The following is a 17015-nucleotide window of genomic DNA, read 5'->3' as shown; positions in this document are numbered from 1 at the left end:
CAAATATCTCGCTAACGGCTCATTCAAAGGTTATGTTTTAATTAATAGGGACTTTACGGGAGTTTAGTCTCACATTACTTCCGACAAAAGAGATCTTTATAGACGAACAATCTACCGCCTTACGAATTTTTCGTTCAGACGCACTCATCTTAATTTCGTTTCGGCCTTTAAAATGCTAACTCTAAAGATGCACAATGCACCAACTTTTAAGATGGCATTCATTTGGGTCAACCTGTATAATCAATCAATTGGGTCCATTTGGGAACGCAGGCGCTGAGTGACCCGTTTCCGTGATTATGTCAACACTAGATGATGTAACTGTAATTAGATTAATATTCGTTGGCGACATTAAATGACACCACCATCCTCCGTGTCATGTGACGAGAGATGCTTCGTCTTTCAGGCGACTGGTGTTGATTGTGACTGCGATTGGTTGCAAGAGATGTCGCTATCTCGAGATTTAATCCTTGGCCGGTGTAGAATTCTGTCGGCACGCCTGCGGTTTGCGGGTGCCGTTTCGTTTTGTTCTGTAGGATTCGTTTCCATGATTTCATTTTGTGTTTCATCAGCTGCTGGAGAAAGTTTCAAATAAAAGAAACGATCTGCATGCATTGTGCGATCATTGTCTATCTATTCAGAATACCGTATTGTCTGGAAAGTTACGTTAGTATGGCTTAAAGCTTCCGCTCTTTTCTAGGTAAATATAGACAGTGGAGCGTCTTCTGTTTGTTTTCAGCCCCCCCCCCCTCTAAATTTCGAATTTGTGAAAAAGCACTAGCCCAATTACAAATTTTGGGAGGGTAAGTTGGAAAGGGGAACGACCTCAGCATATGATTATTTCGTTGGTGCAGAGAGTTCAAACTTAACTGTGCAAGAGGTGAGAGTTGTTTAAAAGATCTTCAGACTCAAGAAAGTTAAAAATCCAAGCAAAACCGAAAGATATATTGCATTGGCGTTTCTGACTAACGGTATTAACCGATTAGCCAGACTATGTTTTCCTATTATGGCATTTAGGTGTTCAAAAACCTACCAGAATGTATTTTTTCAACAAACTCTCTCCAGCGCATTCCACATTCATTCAAATACTTTACATGTAACTGACAAATAATAACAAATAGTTTTGGCGCCGTCGCCGAAAACCACACACCATGTTTTGTATTTCAAACAAATTGTAATTAATTCTGAATTTGTACAAGTGATACTGTCTCTCTTTCAATAAGTAACAACACTGAAGTGGAACTGACACTTTCAAGATTGTTTAACCCGCTCACGCTCAGGTTGGTCAGGGCGCCCGGGTTCTTACAATGTCGGTCGCTCCCTTATACAAATTGGGGGAAAAGTAGCCCATGTAGTTTTCTATTCAGTTACAATCGTAGGGCAAATAAACGTTCCGCCTCTTTACCTTGTTATTAACCCTCACAATGATTTGCTATATTTATAAGTAATGAATAACGATGTAAAAAGCCTGTTTGCATACAAAGTGGTATTTCTGCCCCCATGTCTGAATGATGGGATTCCTTTTTCTTCACCCCCATGGGACTCAGGGAAGCTTCTTGTTCTCAGATACTGGACGGGTAAAGGAAAGTCTTCTCGATGATGGTGATCTGATCGATTGAACTTGCTGTGACAGAACTGACAAATGTGGACGACCCTGACAAAACCTTGTTGCCGTTGCTGAGCGATACAGAGACGAAACGGATGACAACAAGGTGATTCTGCGTCAGGAGATCCATCTGTCCCGAGATGAAACCGGCGCCTCGGTCATGGGGCCCTGTCTGAGGATCAACCGGATAATGGTATCCTAACCACTCCTGACAAGACTCACATTTGAGCATGTCATTAAAAGCGCCACTAAGCGAGCGTTTAAATCGCATGAAGTGAAGCCTACCATTAGCGGACACGCCCCTAGGGGACAGAACAGCCGCGGAGGCTTGCTCGTATATTATATTGCTGGCGTCGGCGAGAAGACGGGCGCCAGTGCAGCAGCATGCAGCACCGTCACAGGGACCAAATGAAAGACCCTTTTCATGCCTGATGACAAGATATATAGAAACCACCCGTATGCTGATTACAAACGCCAGAGAACGCCACTAGATCTCATTGTTGGCGCAGGTTTTCTTTAGTAGAATTTAATATGCGGTTTTTACCGTAATTAAACATTTTCAATCGGGCTGAGTTCGGGACAACCCAGAAGTTAAATTTTGGTTCGATTATGACGGGATTAGCCTTGGGGAGAGTAGCATTGTGTCTGGGTGAACGCGTCATGAGAAGTGTGCGCCAGATGAACACTTGGGGGCAGGGCAAGTCAGCGGCGCCACGACCCGAGAGGTGTCTGCGAATCTGACCTCCGCAACAAGGGTCAAGGCAGGCTGAATCAGCGCAAGGACTGATTCGGCCTGGCTGTGACTGTCTCATCTCGCTCACCATGTTGACAACTTGGCAGAGCAGCCAAGACTGATTCGACCTGGCTGTGACTGTCTCATCTCGCTCACCATGTTGACAACTTGGCAGATCAGCCAAGACTGATTCGGCCTGGCTGTGACTGTCTCATCTCGCTCACCATGTTGACAACTTGGCAGAGCAGCCAGGACTGATTCGGCCTGGCTGAGACTGTCTCATCTCGCTCACCATGTTGACAACTTGGCAGAGCATGCGCAGCCAGGACTGATTCGGCCTGGCTGTGACTGTCTCATCTCGCTCACCATATTAACAACTAGGCAGTGCGGCGAAGATTGATGCGGCCTGGCTGTGACTGTCTCATCTCGCTCACCATGTTGACAACTTGGCAGAGCAGCCAGGACTAATTCGGCCCGGTTTTATATATATATACATACATAACGATACTGCAATAGGCTTTTAGCCTGTATGTAGCAGTTTTTTTCTTCAATACTTTTGTTTGCGTGGGCATGGCGGGGTGTGTACGAAATTTGATGATTGATCTAGGTTCTGTGCTGTAGAGTTCGGATTTGTAATGAGTGTCAATCATATTTTTAAATTGGTTTAGCGAGTTGGCATTCACTGCTTGTTCTGGCAAGTTATTCCACGGATCTATGATTCTGTTGGTAAAAAAGTACTTTCGGATATCTAGTTTGGCTCTTGGTTTGTTTAACTTATACGAATGACCTCTGGTTTGATAGGTGACATCGACAGGTTGGGTTAGATTAAGTCCATCTATGTTGTAGTAACCATGGGTGATCTTGTAAGTTTCTATTAAGTCCCCTCGAAGTCTTCTATAGGATAAACTCGGGAGTCCTAATTTGCAGAGTCTCTCCTCGTAACTGATGTCTCTTAATCCCGGGATTAACTTTGTTGCTCGTCTTTGTACGTTTTCCAGTACGGTTATGTTTTTCTTCAGGTGGGGGGCCCAGATGACATTTGCATATTCGAGGTGTGGCCTTACCAAACTTTTAAATAGTGTCGCAAACATCCTAGTATCCAAATGGTCAAAGGATCTCCTGATCATTCCAACAATCTTTGTTGCTACATTAGCTACATTATTAATGTGATTTTCAAAAGTCAGGTTTCTATCGATGATCACCCCCAAGTCCTTTTCGCAATCTGATTCTAAAACCTCATGTCTCTGGCCATCTTTCCTCAGAAAGTATTCTGCATGTGGATTGTTTCTTCCGAGATGCATACTCTTACATTTATCCATATTAAATCTGAGTTGCCATAGTTCAGTCCAATCATCAAGGTTGCTGAGATCTTTTTGCACCGACTGCGTCTGCTCTGTTGTTGCGACTTCTGCTATGAGTTTGGCGTCATCCGCAAACATCATTGCTAAGTTCTCCACGCAGTGAGGGATGTCGTTCACATAATAAATAAACAAAGTCGGACCAAGGACACTGCCTTGTGGTACTCCGCTGGTCACAGCCGCCCACTCGGATGCTGCTCCGTCTACCATAACCCTTTGCCTCCTATCTCTTACGAAGTCACATATCCAGTTGTAGATATTTCCTCGCACGCCGTAGTATTGTAACTTGTTTTTCAATCGCTCATGGGGCACAGTGTCGAAAGCTTTGGAAAAGTCTAGATAAATTACATCTACAGGGCTACCTTGATCTAATAAGTCGGTGATTTTGTCAAAGGACGTTTATCAGGCGCGGATCCAAGCGGGTGCACCAGACGCACGGCTCCTAATTGATGTAAACTTTTTTTAATTGACCACTCATGAAATTTTGGAACACACCTGTCCAGGAATTTTGATGAGAAATGCAGTGCACGCTCCCTCTTCTTCCAGTTCCTAGATTCGCCGGCCCTCTTACACCATCATCTTATACCATTGTGAATATTATCATGAAGAAAACCCCTTCACCCGAACTTTTCAAGCTGAAGTACACACTGATTCCAGGTGTTCGAGCAATCCAGAGAATGGTTTGACTAGTCGGTGGCATGAATTCCCGAGGGTATATTGAGGCCGGCCAAGAACTATTTTGGTTGACCTCGATTCTAAACCCTTTTTCAAAATGGCCTTTCAAACCATAAAATCAGCTACAAACATTCTTTGTTGAAGGGACAACTTGGGCATGAGACAGGCTGTTTTTCATGCAAAATAGCTTCAAGTGGGACCGTGACTTCTCAAGGAGTCGAGAGAATTATTGACATATCATCAAACTGCAAAAAAGATCTCACCAAAACGGAATGTAACTGTACGCTTGCCTAAAAATCTAAGATTTGCAAGTCATGTCAACCCGTCACACATTACACGCTAAATTCATTATTAGCGATGAGCATTTAGTTTGTAACTACAGTGATGAGCAGGCGGATAGATTCAAATTACATATCAGCTTCCTGGCCACCTAAATCCCACACCGAAATTGTCCCTTCAAATCACGTGCACGGAGCTATATAGATACGATTGCCGTGTGCATGGGTATTTCCGACTCCAAAAGAATCGACTCGAATCTTAATTCAAATCATTGCTGATATCATTGGCGCCAAAGACTATTTCGTTTGACCCTGTTGACCTCGCTTCTAAATTTTTTTTGGGAAAGCCATTCAAACATTAAAATCAAATATGAGCATTATCTTTTATAACACCGAGCGGGCTGTAACTGTCTCATCTCGCTCACCATGCAGGGCAGAGACATACTGCTTATTAAAAGGTCAAGTTGTAGTAAATACATGGCTGGGATGGACCAAAGTGGAATTAATTCTCAATCTACAGAGTCAGGCCATCACATAAATATGCTTTTTGATAATATATTTAAGAAAATGTGGTCTCACTGGTCAGTTTAGAACTTGTATTTTGACAGGGCCATACCAATGCGCCAACTGGTGACGTTTTGATAGATATGGTTTACGGAAATCATTTTTTCTCAGGCAATCGGTATTGGAATATTTTGAAACTTTATTATGCTATTGGCAAAGGGTTCTTCTTGACACAATTTTGTGCAGATTGATTGGTCCAAGGAGTACTTTTTTTACCAAAACTAATGAACAACAATGTACACTTAATGTACGCAGTGTTTAATAGAGGGCTCTGGCAAGCATCCATCAGCTTGCTATGGCCGTTTTTTACAGGCCGTTCATCATGGTGAATTTAGAGTTTGCCATGCTCACCATGGTGAATGTAGAATTCACCATGGTCACTATGGTAAAATATTTCACCGTCCCAATTCAACGTGGTGAAGTGCTGTCAGTTTACCATGGTGAATTGTGGATTTACCATAGTGAAATTGAGACAACAGCCGCTGCCACTCCTCCAGCTGGTTATTTATTGATCCCGCGCGGTTTCTCTTCCAGCTGGTTATGGTTGAAATTTTAGTTCTAACATTTTCCACTTGGCAGCGCTAAAGTGCTTCCTGTTTACAAATCCACATCGGCACATGTTTTCTATGTGTTCGAGTTTGTGACACTTTTAGGCTTTAGTTTTCATCTTTATTTCACCAGTTTGTTGTAATAAACGGCAAAAACTTGCCAGACCTGTAGACTGATCGACCAGGCTTCAACATGGCCGAATTCGTGCAGCTAAACGTGGAGGAAATGCTCCCAGAATTGGAGCAAATGGAAAGAGTTGGCCTCTTCACAAAACATGAAACTCGGTGAGCATCATCATCATCATCATCATCATCATCATGCATGATACATGACATGTATGCGCGATTCATGATGTGCACGTAGATTGAGCTCTTCCAGTAGTGCTGAATACTGACCATCCGCTCCATAGTATAGTCTCTTGGCCAAGGCCAGCCGAAGGGCTGGGTTCTTTACCCCACTCTCGATACTCGTATTTCCGAGATCCCGTCCCGAGAGATATTTTGGAGAGATTCTGTTGTGACATTTCCAAGAAGATGAAAGATAGCTTGATGTTGCATCACACAGATATTGAGATAATGATGGGAGCCTAATGATGTCTCTAATGATGGGAAGGTGACGTGAGTCTGTGGATCACCGACAAATGGGATGGTAGCCTTGTTGACAAGGCCTTTCTCTTTTCTTACCTGAGCATAAATGATCCAGCATCCAGCTTCTAATTATTGATGTATTGTATGCGCTGGTCACCGATCCAAAGGTTGACCGCGCTCAATGTTGCTTAACTTCCACTCTGGGGCCAACGCGCCAACCACTGGGCCATAAAGAAATTCCCTCATGGCCGGCGGGTTAAGCCGTGCCATATACCTGGGGGTACTATACATCATTCCCCCCTTTGGACAGAGATGGATCGTCCTCGATCCTACTTAGCGCTTCATGCGTCTCAGTACCGAACTTCAAATCCAGAGCTCGCATCCAGGTCTGCCAGATGTATTGTACGCACCGGTCACCGATCCAAAGTTTGACCGCACTGGGCCATAAAGGAATTCCCTCATAGCCGGCAGGTTAAGCTGTGCCATATACCTGGGGGTACTATACAATTGACTACACCTTTTCGCCTCCAGTTTTGTGAGGTATTTGACCCCTAAGATTATTTTTTCAGAAAAATATTGAAAAAGCGCAAGCACCATGAATACAAACTTAGACGGCGAACCAAGGTGAAAGAAGATTATCTTCAGTACATCCAGGTAACGTAGACAGATGAAACGATCATGCAGCTTACCTATCGAATCCTTGACTTCATTTACTGTGACAAGAAATGTCACTGTCTGAGAGAAAGTGAAACTTGAAAGTTTTAACTCTGTTACCGAAAAACGACCCGATTTTGTAGTATTCGGAAACAGGTGGACATCCGATTATCACATTTTTTATTGATTTTTTTGAGAATTTGAATATAACTTTCTCTGTCACTTTTCAGTATGAAGTGAATGTATTATCCCTTGTCAAGAAGAGAAGAGAGGTAAGCTCCAGCTCAATTAGTTGATATTGAGTGGACAACTTAGGATCAAAGATCAATGTTTGAAGCATCTGTCCTATTGTGTCTAATGTTCATTGCCCAGGTGGTGTTCTTTGCTAAAGAAGAAGAAATGTTGGGGTGGTCAAATGGATAAGTGTTCAATATCTTTGATTTCATGGTGGGAAATTTGATGCCATGTTTGTCCTAATTGGTTTTTTTTCCCTCTGCCCATCATCTCCCAGTTGTCACTGATTGATATTGAATTGTCAGCATCAACAAAGGCCTCCATATTAAAACTGTATTTGTTATTCCCTTTCCAGAGGACTGGTTATAACTTCAAGAAGTTTGAGATTGATGTTGCCATCGTCCAAAGGATCCACAAACTATTCAGGGTAGGTCAGGATGAGATGTTTGCCGACTGGTGCCAATGAAGTCATGGAGAGCACAGTGATTCACAAAGTTTTCCACTGTACTAGCAAAGTTGAGCTCCAGAACAGACCTAGTGCCTTCTCTTTCAATGAACCAGTGTTGGTTGTGATGAACAGGTGTAGTGATTAAATGTGATGTAAAGTGCTTGTGCCTGTCCTTCTTTAGTGTTGAGACTGAAGAGACCAGGGTCAGTTGAATCCCACACCATCACCATTACCTCACCCATATTTGGTTAATGATAAGAAATTCTTGCATTTTATCGGATTTTTTTTCCTATTTATTCACGAGTTTGTCTCCTTGTTTTCAGATGGCCTGCTCCCGGTTTCAGGTATGTTGCAAAAGACCTGTTCGAGACAGATGGCGGACAAGTTTTTCACAAACTCCAATTTGGTTTACTCCCAAAGAATGTCTCATTTGATTATTGTCAACGATGAAATGAAGTTCTTTAAGCCCTAACGTTGCTGCAATTCTGACAAATTATTATTCCTTAATGTGGAGTTGGATGACACCATCTTGATAGTTAGTTCCTCATTACAAGTATTCATAATTGAATACATAACTGACACTGATAGCTTCTTTTGACACATGATCTACCTCAGACATGTGCTGTGGATGGCAGACAGTTGATTGTTGCAAGTTGCAAGTTCAACGGAACCGTTCGTTCTTTTCAGGATGATGTCAAATTATGGCTGTCGCATATTGAATTCTCTAAACAAAGGGTAGGTGTCCATTTATGATTAGTCAAACACTTTGTAGAGACAAAAAATCTTCGAGAATACTTTGGAGTGGACCACTCTGGCCCACATGTTGCTGTCAGCATGTTTTTTATGCCAGTTTTTACAAGCTCTTTCCCAAGAAAGACAGGAAAACTTCACCAGAAGACCAGCGTATAGCGAAAAACCTTTTCACAGGCACTTGCGACTCACAGATGAACAGTTTGAGGTGATCTGTGGAGAGTACCATGGCTGAAGGGGGGAAACAGGAGATTTATTTCCACCTCTGAGAAGAGAATGCCGACTTTTTTACTGTACTTGGCCTCGGGTGGCTATCATTGACAGATAGGGTATACACAGGTCATCGCCAAATCAACAGCCATACTACACAGCAAAGAGGTGTCTGACTTCTTCATGGACATATATCTTTCCCACGGGAGAAGGAACTCCATCAGAGGTCTACTCTGAGTTTACCTGAACCTGGGGTAAAGAGTTCAGGTTAATTCTAAGTAAACTCAACTTTTACTCAATCCCTTTTTACTCAAAACTTGACCTCACCCATTGTGTGTCTTGCAGAAAGAGAAGGCTACCATCAGTCGGCTGTATACCAGGATGTTACAGGTTCATAGCAGGAAGCCAGGTATGTACCTGTATACACAAGTCATAGGAGCAGTCTTGGGGTTAAAACTCTTTGTCTACTACACAATAATTGGCATTATCTGTCCCATGAGGTATGGCATGAACCAGAATTTGATTCGGTGACCTTAGTGTCGATACAACCTGATTCACCAACGTTAAATGTGATGTTGATGATATCTTTGCTTCAGATTTATGGATCTTGGCTGCGAAGTGGGAGTTTGAAGACCATGGCAACACAGATAATGCCAGAAGCCTTTTACAGCGAGGTCTAAGATTCAACCCAGAGGCAAAACATCTTTGGCTTGAGGTGGGCTACATTTTGACTGCCTGTCATAGTTGTCTTCTTCTTAGCATTCACTGACTTAGACAGACACGCTTGCATGTTAAGTGTCCTGCACTGTCATCTGCCTTTGACTTTGTCCCTGTGTAGCAGGATGTGAATTACATGTACTAGTGGCTGTGTTTTCATATTCCTTTGAAACCGCCTGTAAAGTTTCAAACTATTGGATTCATAAAAAAGGACATTATAGTTTGGGATACTTCCAAACTGAATAGTTGATCCTTTTCTTTTTCAGTACTACAGACTTGAACTTCTCAATGCTGATAAGTTAAGGAAAAGAAGGGAAATTCTTGGGCTGGAAAATGAGGTCAGTGGTCATGAGGAGGGAGAGCTGTTTTATATTGATTGTCAAGCAGAAGACACACACTCAGGATCTCCTAGACAAAAGCCCAGGGTTTTGATGTTGAGAATACCGATCTAGGACCACCACAATATACATGTAACCCATGTGTCCTTTAGAAAGAAACCAAAAAATATTTGGTGGTCTTAATTGAGAAGGTAACCTGGTGGCATAGCATTATGTTGTTTCATATATGTTTATCTACATGTAACGACTTCATGCCTTCATCTGCTAACATGCTGTCTAACAAGAGGAGTTCTACCTTTCAGGATGAGAATGAAGAAACTGAATCTGATGTACAGGATGCTGTCCTTGCTGGCCAAGTGGCTCAAATCGTTTACAAGAAGGCCCTGGAAGCATTCCCTGGTAAGCTGTCTTTGCTAGAATTGATGAGGACCGGTAACTGATTCTTCACGTTAGGAAATCGGTCAAAGTAGAGATTTTGGTATTAGTTTTCGAGACGGGCCATGGCATTCTGTCACCACTTACTTTCCACAGCCTTGCGACCTAGAGAATGTTTCTCCCTGAAGTAACTTGAGCACTTTATGTTGCTGTTCCACTTTCAGGTGATGTTGAATTCTGCCTCTCATTCTTGCCCGTCTGTAAGTTGTTCGACTTCACACAAGACATGACCGAGGATGTCTACAATGAGTAAGTCTCAGTTCAACAACTAAATTTCTCCGCTCACTTTTGTGCAATTGGTGTCAAACTGGCTTCTATTAGTCTACAAGTTCATGTGCTGCAGAGCTCAACTTTTCTAAGCTTTCTGTGTGGATTCTCTCACACTTCCTAGCTACTTCAGCCTTATAGTACCTACCCTTTTTATATCTTTGTCATTGTGAAGTCTGCAGAAACCAGAAAATGATATTTAGTCCCAGTTACAAGGGAAATCCTCATGTATAAGTGAATGGTATCCATTACCCTTTCAGATTGAAGACCCATTATGGTGATAGTCCATTCACTTGGAATGCTGTGGCAAGACAGTGCTTGGAAGAGAAACTCCTCAGTACAAACAAGGAAGGCAGAGGTAAAACAATGAATCCATTCTTCTTGTCTCCCCCTGCAGTCACCTCTGTAAGCATTTTGCTGCGAGTTGACCAATGTTTTCAGTTGTTGAGCAGGTCAACTTGATGGTGTCTCCCTGAGATTGACATGTCTTGTTTATATTTTTCAGTTGAAGAGAGGATAGCCCTGGAGAAAAAAGCTTGCCAGGTATATGAAAATGCTGTCGCACATCTAAATAATGGTAAGTCCAGATTAGATTATGTTCTTGCTTTTTTGGCTGTTGTTTTCAAGCTTTTGTGTCTTTCAAAGCACTGTGGATACAGATATCTGTTTCACTTATACAGGTCTTGCATGGATTGTACTGACTGATGTGATCATGAAACACCAGGTGTCCAACTGCCACGCACAGACTTTAATGGGACGATACTTCCTTCCAAAATATAACGCCAGGTGGAAGATCAGTTTCTGAAGTTTGTCTTGGTGGCCTACTGACTAGTGTGATCATGAAACAAAAGGTGGCACCGCCGTCCAAGTACCCTGCTCGAACTCTCATGGGACGATAATTTCTTTCAAAACACCCTGGGGTTAGATCAGTTTCTCTGTTGACAGGCGGGATGTTTTTTATTCCAATATCCATGATTGAAAATGCAAATACATTGTGTTGAAGTGCGACATATCTTTAGTGTGGGAATCGAAACAGACCTCCGGCAGATTTTGATAGAATTTAATCTGATTTGAGTTTTAGTGACCGCGGTGCACTTGATGAATACATTGATATTGTGTTGATTTGACCTCACTAGTAGTTGGTATGTCGTTGATAGATGATTGCACCGCCAATTTTTTTGAAATGGTCTCCTCTGACATTTATCAGTATTTTTTGGTGCTTTGATGATGGTGACACTGACACTTTTTTCTCAAAAATTTCGCCGGGTGATACAACTCAGCACCAATCAGACAGCTTTTCCTGCCGGCCCAGTGCTAAATATCATCCACATCTTGATCAGATCCATTTTCTGGGTGAACGAACAAAATCTCAGGAAGACGTGGACAGAATAATAAGACGGTGAAAAAAAGTATCTTTGGTGATGGATTGAGATGGTTATGCTATGGAGATCAACCCATCAAACAAGGGACATTCAGAGATCTGTGTCCGGCTCGGCTGGCGTGGGTTGATTACTAATAAGGTATAAAAAACATTTCCTATAGAAAATACTGCTTCTGTTTACACCACTATTCAGGGATTTCCAACTCCAAATTTTAACCAACAAACTCAACTGGCCGTTTCTTAACCACTTGACCTGGAAGGTTCATACTTGGTTTGTGGGTACCCCTAGGCAAGACCTTCTTTCAAAATGAAAATTAGTGCAATTTGATTTCTTGTCTGCCATATAGGTGGCGCTCTTTGAAAATTATGAGTATGCTGATATCTATGCTATTACAAAAGCATTTGGTATGTGCCTGTGGTGGATTCTGATAAGTAACTATGGCTTGTATAATTGACAGTATTACTATGTATGAAGTAGGGAGCTTTGGTCACAGTGACACTTAATTGATCAATTAACTCTAACTGTTTAGGGGCTTAGTCCATGCATTGGATTATAGCAGAGTCTTTCAATATAAAATCTGATTATATTGTGTATGAAAATAAGTGCATGAAGTAGGGAGCTTGGGTCACATGACTGTGACAGTTAATTGATCAATTAACTCCAACTGTTTTGGGGGTCAGTCCATGCATTGTGCTGGGCTGAAGTGTGTGTAAAAATGAGTGTTCTTCCTGGCTGTTTCATTTACGTTGTACCGACAGAACCAAACCAACCTCTTCATATGGCTCGTCAGCAACCAACACTCAAAGTTCATTGGGGTTGCTTTATTACACACAAAAACTGATGTGTACAGTTTAATCAAAACTAAAAAGATTGACTTAACTTTAAAAGAAAATACACTGGTTTAAGTTGAAGTCAAACACGATTTAAAAAACATAAATAAAAAATTCAAAGCCTGATTTGAAAGGTTTAGTCAATACAAACCTTAGGTCAATACGCGTTGAAGTTGGAAGGAACATAATAAAAGCTTGGGTATTGGGTCTGGTAATAATTACCTGACTCTGTGGCTGTGATTTTGCCACTCAATTGCGGAAGCAAACAAAGCACACAATAGGCTGAGAAATCAAATAGAGAGTGGTGTTTTCTCCTCATAATGTGAACATATCAACAGAAATAATGACATAATATGCCGCATTTTGCTTGTCGATACCATTAGCGTTTATTCGAAGGTCATGTAAATGATCGAACGATGTCAAAGCCAGACTTTGGCACTAATGAGTGGAAAAAGTGTGCGAAAATAATCATTTTGTGCAAATTGTTGTTGCAAATGAAATAATTGGGCTCTTGGCAAAGGACTAGGCCAAACAAAAGTATGTATGGTTCCCAAGACATAACATGGAACTGCAAGCAGTACAGGTGGAAAACATTCTAAACCACCCTAAAGAATCAATTCCCCAACTTGGCAAGTATCAGCTTGGCTGAGCTGCCCTGTCCTGAGAAAGGAGAACGTTTTGGATAATGTTGGAAAGTTTGCATTCCTGGAGTGTTCACAAAGTAAAAGTGTGTTCATCTGAATCTAGACCAATTTCCTCTTCCCTCTCCTCATAAATGACAAATCTCTCTGTCGTTATCACATCAAATCAACCTGTGCAGCTGCTTGAGGTGGCTGGCGGAGCTGTGCTATTGATCGACCCCTGAACCTGCCCATCTTGCCCTGTAGCAAAGTATTGATAACACATCAGTAGGTGAAGAGATATTTATATGTCAATAAACACTGCTAACCCTAATCAACTGTCCCCTGAGTGTCTCAGGACTAAAAGAGGGCCCGAGCGGAAGAAAATTGATGCTACGTTGTGGGTTCGTTCACGTCAGCAAGGCCTATAATGGTCCCTTGGATGCAGACGTCAAGTTTGAGTCACAGTCAGTTGGCCATGAGAAGGTCACTTTATGGAGAAGATGTTCTCCTGTCATTCGTATCACTGAGGGAAGTAATCCAATGTAAAAAGGTACCTGAATTTGTTTGCTTCTGAGCTTGAAGTCCTGGGGAGAAGTCCAGCTGACCTCCTCATCAACGAACAATACTCCTCTGTTGAGTATAGACTGTCATCAAAAGATGAATTGGCTATTTGCTGTGGTTGATCTAATAAGAGAATCAATGTCCATTCTTAACCTGATTGTATCATTATCACTGAGTCTGACAATGACAGCAGGATGGAGATCGGACAAAGCGGTCACTCATTTATTATTGAGAAGGAAGAGGTGTCGAGGATGAAGGCTTATATGATGATACACCACTGACATGACTGATCTGCTACAGAGAGGCAGTGTTGCTGGAGGTGTCTGGGCCGTCACCTAGAAGTTGGTCAGTTCATTCCCAAGTGAACGAATTTGCTTAAGCAAGCCCCGAATTACTGTTATAGCTGACTCCACATCATGGAGTAAAATCCAGTAAAAAAAGCATCGTATTACGTTATAGACTTTCATTGTTCATCAAGCTGATAACCAGATATGTTTGGGCTCTCTTAATCCCGTCATAATAAAGGTTTTTTCTGACAGCCTGAATAAATAATAACCTGTTGTGGTTAAATGTGACCAGCAAGTTTTTCGATCAGGATGCATCTTCTGATGTTACCAGATCCCCTTCAGATTTCTGGTCAATAAATAATGGTGGTTGTAGTTGGTCAGCTTTCTTTGGATTATATTTGATATTATCATCACAAGATTATTTTGTCTCCAGTTCCACACTCTGTAGTCACTGTGTTATGTTGACAACTGACAACTTTTACGATGTTGAAAAGTGCCCGACCATCAGAGTTGCCATTGGATTGCAGTGGCCTACCTGAGGTTGCAAGAGACTAGGTGTGATCACAACCACTTGATTCCCCAGTCACAGCCGTCTTAGAAAATATCTAGGTCCCCTCGCCGAATGAGCGATGAATCTAAGAGTGTGCCGATCGCCCGACATGAGCGATCAGAACCTGTGCATCGGTGAAATGAATCCATCGTGTCCATTGATCAGGATAATCTGATTCTATCAGAGTAATCAATCTTGGTCAAGTATCCCTCGAGTGGTTCGTGAGGATCATGAAGCCATCAGTGGAACAGTCTACCATCGGCGAAGGAGTCTGGCACGTCGGCACAAGATAGCCAAAGTTGGAGACTTCGGTGGGATGTTCGTTTTTCATGCGTCAATTTCAAAGATATGTTTGAAAAGGGAGGCATGCCTGGTGGGTGTGACCTGTGTCACTGAGCAAAAAGCTCACCACCTGGCCTCCCCAGGGTAATACTGTGTGACCAGCACAGCAAGAGACCCTCAAAATGATAAATACAAGCTGAGTTTAGCTAAAAAGTGAGCAGATCCAAATTAGTTTCACCAGAATGAGGGTTTGATTAAGGGGCCTCCGACTGTGCAACTCAGCTACATTTGTCACAGATCTATCGAGACTTTGAGACATGATACAATGGGTTCCACTGTGAAAGATTTGGCAGAAGGACTTGAGGAATCAGTCTTCTGTGAGCGATCATCTGGAGTGGGCTCAGACTCTGAGGGTGTAAAGGTCCCACCAAAGATGCTGGGTTATTTTGAACGGATGGGCTGAATCTGGCTCCAAAAAGTACCATTGATGGGTCTGAAGGAAGGGAGTTCCATTGAGGTGTTGTAAAGAACTTGTCATCCTGGTCTTAAAAGGGAAGTGGCTTTTTTGTCTGATTCACTTTTGATCTAAGAACAAGGATCTGTTGACTCAAGTGTTGAAGCTAAATAGTTCACTGGGTACCCTGGAGTATTGTCAGTGCTTGTATGATTAGCCATCAATCCTTCATGACAGAATGTGGTCCAAATGTACATGTACAATGTACAAGATCACCTCGGTTGCCGCTTCCCCTTTAACACAGTATTTCCCCATGGTGTCGCAGCAGTACAATGAGCACTGATGACTGTCACAGCTTGAGGTGGAAATCTCTGTGAAACACATAATGGTGTGAAAGGGCTGATACAAAAAGGGTCCAAAAGGTCCTCGGCATGAAGGATCTGGCTATAAGGGATCCCGGGGAAGTGGCTTCATACTGTGTGAGTCCAGTTACCGTGGTCAGTTGGAGAGGGAAACTCATCGGTGGAGTGTCCTAATTGTCCATCACGGTGGTCTGTTCTCACCATGAAATTTTCCATCACACGATTGAAAGAAAGGAATGAAAGAAAGAAAGTCGAAACAATGATTATGAAAATTCCTTTTTATAATCAATGACTTAGAAGTTTTGTACATTTGTACACAATGTCAGAATGTGACAAAGTTTAGCATAAATCAGTTGGTTTTGCATCAGTTTAACGTATTCAAGCAGTAAATGTTGATCACACAAGAAAGTGACACATACAGCAGAACCTCTATTAGCGGACACCTCTCTATTAAGGACAACCTCTCTATTAGGGACACTAGTTTTGATCCCAAAGTGGTTGTTTCCATTCCATTTGACCTCTCTGATCAGGACACCTCTCTATTAAGGACAGCACTTGTCAGTCCCGAGGGTGTCCTTAATAGAGAGGTTCAACTGTATCTTATATCTGCCACTTGGGCTTTGCATGTCAATGACAACTTGCTACTCACTTCAGAGCACAGCTCCAAGATGGATCATCTCTAACCTGCCAGTATGAAGCACCTCTTGACTCAGTGACTCTTTGACAGATATTAGACATGATATCACAAAAGCTACTCTCTCTCTCTCATACTTGACATCTTAACCACAGAATCTCATCTCTTTTGGAGGAATCGTTTCTAATCAAATCAGCTACTACAGTAAACACTCACTTATTTCACACAATAGATCAGTCAACACTCTGTCATTTTGTGAAATTGACTATCCACGTTTTGTCATACGAAAGTATTTCTAAACAAGTTAATGGCTTGGGTAAATATGGGACATGGATGTCCACTGTGTCGTCACGGCAAGTCTAGTAAGTGGAGTGCATAACATCCACCATGTCATCATGATTGGTCAGAAACAAATGCAAGTGTAGTGCTAGTGTAAATGATCACTTTGTTTTTTACCTTTGAACTGAAATTCTCTTTCTAAAACAAGACATGGCGAGAAAAACATTTCCCTTTGACAGTGACGTTTTAAATGAATTGTGTTTTTTTTCGATTCTTGACCCAACCTAGATTTGACAAAATGTTGACTTGAGGTTTATATGTAACCTGTGTGTATTTGAAAGAGTGAAATATAACCAAGCATACTCCAGTGG

The 17015-nt window shown here is 42.1% G+C and overlaps 1 protein-coding gene across 1 annotated transcript in view; it reads left to right on the top strand.

Moving 5' to 3' along the window:
- Window positions 1–5827: 5827 nt before the first annotated feature.
- LOC135483671 (U3 small nucleolar RNA-associated protein 6 homolog) overlaps window positions 5828–17015 on the top strand; it is a 39450-nt gene continuing 28262 nt past the window's right edge. Inside the window, exons 1-13 of the mRNA XM_064764673.1 lie at window positions 5828–6044; window positions 6917–7001; window positions 7232–7273; window positions 7591–7662; window positions 8007–8027; window positions 8371–8418; window positions 8989–9052; window positions 9240–9358; window positions 9627–9698; window positions 10001–10097; window positions 10298–10382; window positions 10661–10758; window positions 10906–10977. Coding sequence (XP_064620743.1) covers window positions 5953–6044; window positions 6917–7001; window positions 7232–7273; window positions 7591–7662; window positions 8007–8027; window positions 8371–8418; window positions 8989–9052; window positions 9240–9358; window positions 9627–9698; window positions 10001–10097; window positions 10298–10382; window positions 10661–10758; window positions 10906–10977 — 967 coding nt within the window. The 5' untranslated portion in view covers window positions 5828–5952. The remainder of the gene's footprint in view (window positions 6045–6916; window positions 7002–7231; window positions 7274–7590; window positions 7663–8006; window positions 8028–8370; window positions 8419–8988; window positions 9053–9239; window positions 9359–9626; window positions 9699–10000; window positions 10098–10297; window positions 10383–10660; window positions 10759–10905; window positions 10978–17015) is intronic.

The sequence above is a fragment of the Lineus longissimus genome, chromosome 1 (genome assembly GCF_910592395.1).
Source record: "Lineus longissimus chromosome 1, tnLinLong1.2, whole genome shotgun sequence".
Lineage (NCBI taxonomy): Eukaryota > Metazoa > Nemertea > Pilidiophora > Heteronemertea > Lineidae > Lineus > Lineus longissimus.
Note: the sequence above shows the minus strand (reverse complement) of the source record. Positions and strands in the feature narration are given on the sequence as shown.